The following is a 12,136-nucleotide window of genomic DNA, read 5'->3' as shown; positions in this document are numbered from 1 at the left end:
TCAGTTCAGTGGCGTAGCTATGGTATGATGACTGGCAAAGTGGCTGGTCTGAAGTTTTGTTTGCTCAAGAAGGCTCAATCGCGCAAAATGTTTGCACAACAATCCCCTGCTGTACTGTGGGAAAACTCTCACATGGTATCCCGCTTGCCTGGGGAGTGTGTGTGTGTGTGTGTGTGTGTGTGTGTGTGTGTGTGTGTGTGTGTGTGTGTGTGAGGACGTGCTCATTGAGAAATCGCTTGATGCCTGCTACCTTGCAGTCTTAGTCAGGTCCTTGTATTTGTCAGTGCAACAAGTCTAAACAGCGACAGTCATGTGTGATGGAAAGAAGTCAAGAGGAGCAGTAAAAGAAACAAGACAAGAATCAATTTCAGAGTATTCCAACTGCTCCTACTGTGATAGGACACTACAGCTTGTGTGAGGTAAGAGTGTAGAGGTAGCTGTGAACATACCAACACTAGGCACAGTAAGTCGTCATGCCAGCGTAGAGCAGGGATGATACAGACAGTGATAGCACAAGCAATGGGTGACTCGTGCAGACATGACAAACATTTGCAGCACTCTGGAAACACACACGCAGAGAACATTGTTAAGACAGAGCAGCCGGGCGCATATCTTCACATAACTGCAGGTTGTGCAGTGAGCCTTAGATGGCAGTTGGTGTGGAGAAGCTTATGGTGGGGGTAGAGGGGTAGGTGGGGGCGGAGCTGGCTTTTCAGGTTAAGGAAGTTGTGACATGCCCCTCCAACGGGTCCATAAATCAGCCAGCTCAACCTCACCAAGGATGGCTCTTGGGGGGGGGGGGGGGGGGGGGGGAAGGCATGGAGTTCATGGTGCATACACACACAGCAGTCAGTTCTTTCCTCCTAACACACATACATACAAACAAAGCCAATAACACATGACTTAAAGTGTTTGTAAGCCAACAAACACGCACTCACAAACAGCAGGAATGCACACTCTGTTATGTAAACGGTTGTGGCACTCTTTGCCTCGGGCCTTACATGCCACACCTTCCACTATGTGGTGGAGTGTGTGTCTTTGTGTGGTTAAGGTGTGAATGTTGTATAGTCAAGGAAGTATAATTATATATTAAAAAATAAACCCAGTTTTTACAGGACCCCAGCAGAAACCTTTTAGAGGCGCAGAGAGTTTTGTGAATGTATCTTTAAGGCTTTTAATCGAAATTTGCATGGAATGGAAAAACAATGAAAGAAGCACGGGAGGGAGCACAAATCTCGTGTACTTGAAACCGAAGAGTGAGCATTGAAATTCATTTCCTCCTTTGTGGACAATAAAGTCATAGAATATTAGCATGCCAAGCAAACTAAAGGAAGGAGCTGTTTTTAATCAGCATACAATGGTTTGAAAATGCATTCAGCCCCACTGGCATTGTTTCCAAATGTTTTAAGCTAAAACCTACAAAATTAAAAGTAATTTAGGGATTTTATGAAAGAAAAAAGTTAAAAAGAAAGAAAAAATAAGATCAACCTGATGTTAGAGTCAGAAAGCATCAGTGTCTTTATCACTCAGTAAGGTTAGAGTATGCACAGTGGGGGTGGGCAATATTTTAAGTCATCCACATCTGATTTCTTAAGACTTAACTAACTCTATATTAATGTTATCCTCACGGCAGTCAGTACACTCTCCTGCCCACCCAGAAAACTACTGTATGCATGCATGTTGACAAGGAAGAAGCATGGAGAAAGTAATGGATCAAGCGAATCTGTGAGTGTTCAGTGACAATGCAGTTGAATATGAGACATATGGCTTGGTTCAGAAATTAAAAGAAAAAAAACACAGTGTCACTATGGAAGATAGTAAACTAAACCGGGTTGTCTGCAAAGTATGCTGTACAGCCTTTGCTACAAAAAGAGGCAGTACCACACATGTGTTTCCCCACCTGAAATGTCATCTGCAACACCACAAAACTACACAGCCACGTGTAAAAAATGAAACAGCCACAAAGCAAAATACTCTTTCAATTGCCCAATTGCAAAAACCATCTGAAATAAGAAGAGGCAAACACTGCTTGGGTTTGCTTTTACTGCTATCAAGTATTGCATTATCACTTTGAATTTCAACATTTATACAGTGCCTTAGCAGAGATATATATTGTGTATTGGGATGATGCCCAAAAATATTGCAATATTACCTGTAGTCCCTATGGCCAATACAAAAAGATTAAAAAGTTGGAACTTCTTCAACACAACACAACATGTTAAGCTGATCTCTAAGCCTTTTCTAATTCTAATTGCCTTCAGTCCATTTTTTGTCCTGCACAACATGTAAGGTAGTAAAATAAATCCAGTGCACAAGAAGTGATCTGTTTGCAAATGTCACTTCACAGAATCTGCTCTGAAAGCTGCACTTTTCAGAACTGAAAAAAATAAAATAAAATAAAACACAAGAAAAGCTCTTAGCCACATCCAATCCATCAATGCAACCTCCTGTTATGCAAGCAGTATTTCCTAAAGTGTCTCTATATGGGATAAATCTGAGGGTGTAAGAGAAGTCTCAGTCTGTGGAAATGCTGATGTAACAGCTTAGTCACACTATTGCTTTACAGAGCTGCCTCCTGTCTGATTACCTCCAAATCTCTGCTAAGAACAGTGAAAAACACACATGCACACACACAAAAATGATTCAAAGCTAAAGACACGCAGACCTGGACACCGTCGATCCAGAGGTGCAGTTTGGAGATAAGGACACAGATTGGTTTCCATGTGTCCAAAAGGTGGAAATTTGAGCTGCAGGCAAAGATATGCAGGAACAAAAAGTATTTTCCTAACTATTTCCGAACAAACGCTCTTAAGGTAAGCAAACCTCTGGTTAAAAGTTACAGCAAAGCTGAGCATACAATCACCCTGATTACTTTTCAGTTCATCTATGACAAATATGTTAAATATATTATTAAAACACTTTTTGGACAATCAAAGTGAATTTCATGATGAGATTTACTGTCTATTACACAGATGGCATCCATGTAGCTCATATTAATAAGATGATTAAAAGCTCACTTTCACAGCTATGAATAGAAAAGTTTCTGTTAGGTTGGCGAGTCTGGCATTTGGTGTCCATCTGCATTCATCTATGTATGGAGGATGTCTGCAGAGCCACACAGACGGCTCTGAGAATGGAAAAAAGTGCAGGTAGCTATGGAATAAAAGCATTATTCTCTCCAGAGTTTAAGAGAAAAGAGATTAATAAGAACAACAGTGACAGGATTGCAGAGAATTACGAGATTTGGGGTCCCGTCTTTGCTTCAGTGCAGCAGTCAGCTTCTCTCCATCCTTTTTGACTAAATTCAGAGTGTGCAGCTCAGCCTGACCAAAATGCTGTCACAATGAGAAATGCAGCAATTATTCTGCAGCCATTGCCAGTCTGCTGATTTACTGTAAGAAGCATCCAACCTTGCTTAGTGGGAATAAAAGTGAAAGCGACTGACCCTTATTATATCAGCAAGAAACCCTTGGGCAAGGCATTTAACCCCAAACTGCATGATATGGGGTATTCGGAGGAGGCACTGACCCTCAATGTCTCTCTGTTTCATAAAATTCAGCAGCACACAAAGCAGTGGTTCATTTAGGTGATCAAAACAATATATTCCAATTCTCCACAAAGCATTTAACTACAGAAAAAATATGTAATAAGGCAAAGATGAAACTCCAACCAATGACTATCAGTTTGCCAGATCAGGGTTCCTTCTCTGTGGACTGTGATGATTATAAACTGTGTTTTTTTTCCTTTAAGTGTTTTTCTACAAAAATAATTTGTATGCCAAAATGTTTAGAACTACATATTTTATTCTATTTTATTTAATTTCATTTATTTATTTATTTGACAGGGACATAGCATATTAAAAAGCAACTAGTAAATATGTCAGATTTAGCCAAAAGGACAGTTTTCATCTGTTGTCCCTGGCCAGATTTTACAAAAGCTCCCTGGAATACAAAGGAAAAAAACAACCTACAAATCGACAATCTAAGAAGTAATCCCCAAGTAATATGTCTGTATTACAAGAATGGCAAACTATATAAACATAACATCTTGCTAAATGCCTGGCAGTCAACTGACACAATGAATGACAGCAGAAAACCTAAAACCAGCAACCAACTCAGGTTTCTCAAACACAAAGTCACAAAAATGGCCAAATGACTTTATAAGGTTAAACAGGCAACTGCTGCCAGAATAACACTGCATCAAGGTGGCTAAATGTAAAATTGGGTTCAATTTATTCAGACATTACAGACCTGGAGCAAGAGAAAGATACAAGCCTGATAAAGAGAAAAGGAACATGTTGAGACCTTTTGTTGTTTATCAGCTTCCTCATTCAAAAAGAGATGATATATCTTGAGATTTTGTACTCAGCTGAGGCAATGACTGGAGCAGAGGTCAAACCAGTGAGACAAAGGAAAACAGAAGATTGTCTGGAGGGCCATTAAAAGAAAATTGCTAAGGAGAGACAGAAGCATTCACAAGGTGCCTGCCGGGGTGTAACAGGAGCAAAACCTGTATATAATACAACTATGTCGGTAAACGGTAAGACTTAGATATGAAATCCTGCGGTCAATTCCCCATTGCAGATACATCTAATTGAGACATTTAAAAAAACCAAAAAAAAAAAACAAAGAATTGTATAAAACTTTACACTTATCTTCTGCTCAGAAGAGGAAAACATGTTTTGTTTTCTTCACATTGTTTTATTCCCCCTTTTCTGAATTTCCTTGTTGTTTGTCGTTGCTGTGCTCGGACACAGAATGAATGTACAGTCTCAAAGCTGTGTGGGGAAAGTGGCTTGGCTAAATTCTTGTGTTAGCACAAACCTATTGTTGTCTCAAAATAATAGGGGAAAAAACCTTCCTGGAAAACTCAGCAAGTGGATGTCTCCACATGCACATAGTCTTCTCCTTGCTATGGTCTGAAAAGCTGCATCAGTTAAGGGGCAAAGACTCTGTTTTTTTTAGAGTGTTTTGACAAAAAACTCATTTCTGCACTGTTGCACCTGTCATGTAAAATGACATCAGGCCACCTGCGTCTCTGCATTAAACCATAAGGCCAAACTACACTGAATATTAATTAGATCATCACAGTGAGATGAAGTCAAGGTAAAGACGCAAATGAATTAATTTTCATTTGACTTTTTTTTCCCCCCATTAAAAGTGGTAGGATATTGGATCATATAAAAAAAGAAAAAAAGAGAGAGAGAAAGTTGAGAATCACAGAGGGGAATAGATGCCTGATCTATACCTGCCATCATCTTCTGGGCTTCATATGGCTCCATGTAGCCATCGTTCTCAGTTGTTACTTTTTCTGTGGTGGTCTGAGTGCCTCCAGCCTGTTCAGCATCAAAAGGATCTGCGTAGTCTTCAAGGATAATCAGCTGAAAGAGAAAAAAACAAAAGAAAGGGAATTTACTTTGATGCTCTGACAGAGCACTACAACACTGGCGAAGCATCAGGAGAGATGCAACGACAGATAAAGCTGTGGCCTGGGACAGGACCAAGCGATATCCACGGAGGCAAGCCAGCCGATAAATGGAGAAACACATAAATAAAAACCCCATCTCTGTGTCTGCCTCAGCATACCACCACAATGCCTCAGCTTTTAGCCTCATAGCACGCTCACTGCTACTGCTGGCCGGGCTAATTATATGATAGCCTAGTGGCAGGGCTACATTTCAAAAGTAGAGGACAGAAGACCACAACTGCTCAACTTTCTGAAGAGAAACAATTTGGCAGATTTATGCCAAGCTTGCAGTGAGCCACGGCTAATTGCAGTTTAGCTCTTTTGCTGCGTATTTTGTGCAGGAGATGGCAATTAGGTGGACATCCTAAGACCAAAAAATACCGCTCAAACCTTCAGGAAGTGGAGCAAATGTGGTGCATTGATGGGTTTTGTTTTTTTTTAAATGTTGGTTTCATCTGCTGGAATATCACCATCACAGTTAGGATTCCCCATTTGAAAGGAAACTCGCTCCAAATAAAGCCATCTGTCCAAGTGGGCACCTGATTTAACGAGGGCAAGAGACTGCAGGAGATCGGGTCTGTTGCTAGAAAAAGTGATAACCATTCCTCTTTAGAGGTTCCCGCTGATCTAAACCTACTAAACAATGAAAAGGGGGAAGACTATTGGATTTATTTTGTTTTTTTTTTATTTAAAAGCATCTCAACACTTTTAAGTTATAACTACTAAAGGCCATTGGTTCACATAAAAAAAAATCAAATTACAGCACACAGTCATGTTGCAAACATTTTAGTTAGTTGTAACATTAAAGTCAGAGCTGTGATTTTACCCAAAAGCCAGAATATTTGGCCTGTTATTTTAATAACAGAAGACAACATGCCACAAAAAAAAAAAAAAAAAAAAAAAGCATAGAAAACACAAAAGTAGCGTGATGTTTCAAAGCATTGCCATCAGATAGTGTCGTGAAATGAGAAAGCGAAAGAAATGACTGGCGCATTGCCCAATGACTCATTCATAACAGGAAGGGATTTGGTTATTTTATGAGCAAGCTCATCACTCATCTGATGGATGGGTTGGGCAGGGAGGACCACGGTTGGACTGAGCCTAACTCCGCAATGTTGCACCTCTACCAAGCCATGTTTCCTAACAAAAACCTCTGTCCGTCTTTACCACAGAAAGAGCACACTCCCTCAGCGCAACCTCTATATGCAGGCCACCCATGCGTGCCCCACACACATACACACACACGCACACCTGCCAAACTACAGGAATGTAAGTAAACTGCACATAAATTCCACTAAGTTGTAAAGTACAAGCATTTTTCTAGTCCTGATCAAGGTCAAATGTCAGGTAATGTCAAGCAATGAATCATTAAGGTAACACACCTTGAACGGTTTCCGAGTGTTTAATGGCAGAAAGTTCACTGGGGATAATTCATAAGCCGCTTAGTGACAAAGTAGTCCTGGCAGGTATATTCCTGCACAGATCATCCTCACTATACATGGATTAAGCAATAATAACAGAGGAAGTCAGTACCATGGTTGTGCTGATAGCAGCAACTGTGTCTCAAATCTGCCTTCTCTAGTATTCCCTCTCCATCTGTTTGGGGGAAAATAACTTTTTTTTTTCTTCTTACAGTATAATTATGGGTTCCTAGAGTGTTTTGCTTCTGTGAATTCAAGCAGAGAAAAATCCAATACCAACATTTTCCTGGTTCGCTTTCATGCTCAGCAAAATATACATAGTTTACTCACAAGTCTGATTAAAATTCAATCATTCTGGTAAGGAGCATGTTTTACAGCCCAAGGGACCAAACAAACAATGGCTCCCTGCCACACTATCAATACCAACCTGCATCTTTTGCCATGTAAACCTTGCCAAACATAATCACACCCAATGTCATACCCACCTTAAATACAGTCTCTGTGAACCCAACCCAAACCTAAAAATAAGTAAACCTTCCTAGAGAGAAGAGGAGATGAAGTCCAGTGGCCAACTCATTGTGGTCCAGGTATTTTTGCTGAGGTTTCACACTAAATTTGAAAATTAGGATAACACTTCAAATGCTCAATCATTTATTGCACAGTTGTGCTTGAGATTATTCTATTTAAATAAGAACACAAGTAAAGTCCACTGTTCACAGTCAGTTCATGAAGAACCCACATGCTTTATCTAGGAATACTTTGGCGTTTTTTTCCCCTTCTTTGAAGTCATAGAAGTAGATTATGTTGCAGTTACCCACAGTGATGCAGAGCTCACTGCTAGAATAGACCTCCATCAAGGAGCAAAGGATGTTTGGACATGCTTCAGGAAATAATGGTAATAACTTACTGAGTTAAGTGTGGAGCCACTCCAAATGCATGACATCACCCTTTTGCTTTTCTTGTTGACATAATGTTGGACAAAATAAAGGTTGGGTGTACAAATGAATTGGAAAAAGCATTGAACAAAAGGATTAAATGGCTATTACTGATTAAAAACTAAGGCTTATTTTTCGCATTCGAATTCTACATGGATGTTTCCACCCTCCACACCACGAGATGCTAATGAACTGGGGAAGCTAAAGTGCTGAGAAGTTAAATCACTTCTGACAAATTTAAGTGACCTTTAACGTTCCTCAGCAACTAAAAACAGGCTGAACCAAAGTGTAATCAGCCTTCTGGTACAAACACATATATCTGCTGTCAGTCACAGGTTGCACTTCCAGAGATGCTGAGGCAGTATTTGGGATAAACTTAATAAACTATAACTAAAAATAACATTCTCCTTTGAAGCTGCAATCATGATTTCTTGTGGTGGGACTTACGGAATACATCCGCAGCTGTTTGCAAAGCAATCACCACACTTCCTGCTCCTTGGTCTGTTTTATTCAAAAAAAGTTACAAGGACACGTCTTACCAATTTACATTTTACTGGGATGGAGGTATATTTAGCTGAGAGCTTGGCAGAAAAAGCATTTTCAGCACCTGGCTCATGTTCTTATTTTAGTCAGCAATTTGAATTTTTTTTTCTCCTCATCAAAAGCAAGCCTAAGTTGGTGCATCCCCATTTCCAGTCTTCCTACTGTTGAACAAAAATGAAACCAAAAGACGTTTGTCTTCAACGGTAGAATCTGCCTCCTTCCATTTCACTTTCATTTCTGAGTTAGGAGGCAGGTGTACTGTACAACAGTTTTATAAAATGATTATAACAGAGGTGTACAACTTTTTTTTCTTTTTTTTTTTTAAATTTGGGAGGTATGTTTGGGAGGGACTGCATATATTTTCATCACCTGCACAACCCACACAGACCTTAATTTCACATCTCGTCATTAGAAGAAACTTTATCCGTTCTTCCAGCTCCTGCAGCAGAGCTTGTGTGAGGAGGAGGTGGTTAATATTGCTAAATTGTACCAACATGTCCTTCCTGTCCCACTGCACTAATGACTACTCGACAGCAGGAGGAGTATAAGGTTGTGAGGAGAAAGTGGTGGTGATGGTGGTGCCTGGGGACACACCATCTGCCTTGTGGCATGCCAGGGTGTGTCAGGACTGCAGCCAAGCCACACTTGTCATGAAAGTAAAATTCCCCCATCAGCACCGCAGTGCCTCCATATATCAGGCCTTAGCTAAGCTGTGAGGCATGTTCATATGAATCTCACAAAGCCACCTGAGGGGCTCAGGCCATGTCCCTGCGGTATCTAGGTCTTTTACTCGTCTCCAGCATGGAGCAAGTTCATCCAATTACTTTGACTCCACAGCTCAGATGTGGGCTGGCCACATCTTTTACCTGCCTCAGCTTTAGCAGCTCACAAAAGGAGATGGCGACAGGCTCCTTGAGATGCACTGCGGCATTTGGGTGATGAGGCCAACCTCAAATCAAAAAGAAAAGAGGGAGAACATGAGCAAAGGGAGGGAGGTACCTGCCACTTTGGCACAATGTCCGATGACACCAGAGCTTCTAGGATTACACTTTGATTTTGCCCAGGTCTTCCATTAGAAGTGGGAAAATATGGGCTGCGGTTCCCTTCCTGCACTCCTAATGTATAATAGACTCCTGTCGTTCATCAGATAATCAAGGACAAATGATTAAAAATGTCAGGAATTACATTAGATGAAATTTGAGCACATGGATGGATTTGGTGGTATTACGTAAAAAACAGGCTCCGCATGGTAAAGCGTTCTCCCTTAATCACAATCAATAGATGATGATTTCATTGGAAAAATTAATTTGCAGATCGACATAAGTTGTAATAAACACACATAGAGATAGAGAGATAGAGAGATAGATAGAGAGAGAGAGATAGAGAGATAGATAGAGATAGATAGATAGATTTTTTTTTTTTTTTTTTTTTAAGATTTACTCCTGCTGAATAAAAGCAGCGACTACATTAATGTCCTGGATGGTGCACAAAGTATCATGTTCATTGGGGGCTACTCAAGGTTGAAGCCCCTCTTAGATTGCCAGAATAGTCAGCAGGCTGTAGATAGAGGGAGGAGGGAAAGAAAAAGGGGAAAAAAGACTGACGTGTGTGATTTATGTCTCACGCCACAAGGGATTTCAGCCACTGATAACCTAATACAACTCAGTGCTTAGCAGCTCAATTGCATTACGGCATTTCAAAAGGCTTTTTTTGTTGCTATTGCTCTTTTGTTCTTTAGTGTGACAAAAAAAAAAGAAAAAGAAAACATGCCTCTATTGTGAAGAGAGACAGTCATGGCAGAGCAGATAGGAAGGGAGGGGAAAGAGGACAAAAGATGAGGACAAGCTTTTTCTTCAGCGTTTTTACAGAAGATAGTCAGCGAACAGACTGACATGTATAAAAGTATGTTTACTCCTGTTATGTAGGGAGAAAATAAAAAGGTCCAGTGTTCGTGTAAAGCCACAAGCAGAAAGCTGCGCCTCATTGAAGTGCTCTGCTGATAGATCCTCTTCTTTCTCTTTGTCTGTGAACACAGGATGAATACTGTGTGTGCAGTCATCCCAACATAACTTTGCCATTTTCTAGAAAGCACATACTGGAAAGAAACACTCCCTGAAGGCACTTTATTTAAGAAAAAAAATGGTCACAGATTTTCTCTTGGCATAATACAGTTTCTACCAATGAGATACTTTTATGTTTGTACAAAGCATGCACAAATCTGGTTATAATTCATTGAGGGTCCCATGTGAGGACCGAGGCAGCTTCTACATCTCCCACACAGATTAGGCAGATGGAAAACTGGCTTCGTCTCTTAAGGAGAGAAAGTGCTGGAGTGCATTTCCCACCATACAGTCCTGACATTAATGAAACTTTATTGAAACGTTTCCAGAGAAACACCGTTGCCGCGAGAACATTCTGCCTCTGTGGGAGCTTTGAGGAGTGATGTGCCCCCTTTAAAGGCATACTTAGGAGTCTGAAGAGGTACCTAATCAAATTAATGTATTTGCTGTAACGGCTCTGCTTTGCAATCAGTCACAAGCCAATGCAGTCCACACACACACCAACGAATACCACTTTATTAGAGATGAACAAAAATTATGCTCATTTCTACATGTATTCATTTGCTTTTTTTTTTTTTTTTTTTAATCTAATTGGAGTGTCGCTCAAGAACAGCGGTTCAGAACAAGCCAACGCGCTAGCAAAAGATGCGAGTCAACAACACGATAAAAAGGACTACGTTTGAAACTGTCCAAAGCAGTCAGATCATTTCTGGTCACACATCAATGTGCAATATCATCAGCTTGCATGTTTTACTCCGAGACATCTGCACTGTGGGTGTCATCTCATTTACTACATGACCACCTCCCTTTAAAGTTTGACCAATTAAAGTTGGTTTTGCTGTTATATCTGCACCCTGCCTGAGTTGGTCAGCACTGGCATGCCACAAGGGTTAAGCGGGCTCTTTTGGTGTGAGCATTTTGGGCTGCTGTTAACTACAGCCAGCATGGAAATGCTTCCAGATGCAGCTACAGTAACACTGACAATGCACCACAACACAACAGCAACAAAAATTTGCAGAGATAAAAGGTGTGTAATGCAAATGTCAGATGGGTATTTGGGTATAGCTTTTGTGTAACTTGTACTTCAGTATGCTGTTATATTGCTAATTAGGGCTGTGACGATAAGCTTTGGTCCTAATTCCAATTTTTTGGGTACAGACTTGATTTAAATTGGGATTCTCACAATTCTTTCATAGTGTTGATTTTTGTAGATTAAAAACAAAACAAAAAAATGTACAAAACATTTTTGCGAGTTATTTTTCTTGATTTCAATTAGGAAAAAAACAACACAGTAGCCAGACCATCATGCTGCTGCTATAATACCCAAGAAGACATATAAAAAGATCAATAAAAGGCAATAAAAATAAAAAAATTATAATGGATTATTTTTAATTTATTATATTTTTAACAAAAAAAAAAAACTTTTAAAATTGTCAAGCAAAAAATCCTGATATTCGATTTTTCGATTCGATTTTCCCACCCCTTTTGCTTATGCTTTAGTAAAAACATGACAAATCCAAAAGCGAAACAACTAAATATTCACACCATGGTAGTCCAGTAGACTGTGTATTATTAGGGATTTGGTTCAGTTGGTGGGGGCAACACTCTTAAGGACCGAGTTTGCATTCACATAGCAGTACTCAAACGAACTAGAATTTATATTAAAAAAAAAAAAACCTTGTTCCACTCCACTCCAAATCCAGCGCTGCAT

The 12,136-nt window shown here is 40.0% G+C and overlaps 1 protein-coding gene across 1 annotated transcript in view; it reads right to left on the bottom strand.

The window, feature by feature from the left end:
- Window positions 1–12,136, bottom strand: part of shf (Src homology 2 domain containing F) — a gene marked incomplete at both ends in the record, with an annotated part of 92,380 nt that overhangs the window by 71,434 nt on the left and 8,810 nt on the right. Inside the window, one exon of the mRNA XM_079241743.1 lies at window positions 5,248–5,380. Coding sequence (XP_079097869.1) covers window positions 5,248–5,380 — 133 coding nt within the window. The remainder of the gene's footprint in view (window positions 1–5,247; window positions 5,381–12,136) is intronic.

This window comes from Telmatherina bonti (assembly GCF_933228915.1).
Source record: "Telmatherina bonti genome assembly, chromosome: 1".
Classification (NCBI taxonomy): domain Eukaryota; kingdom Metazoa; phylum Chordata; class Actinopteri; order Atheriniformes; family Telmatherinidae; genus Telmatherina; species Telmatherina bonti.
Note: the sequence above shows the minus strand (reverse complement) of the source record. Positions and strands in the feature narration are given on the sequence as shown.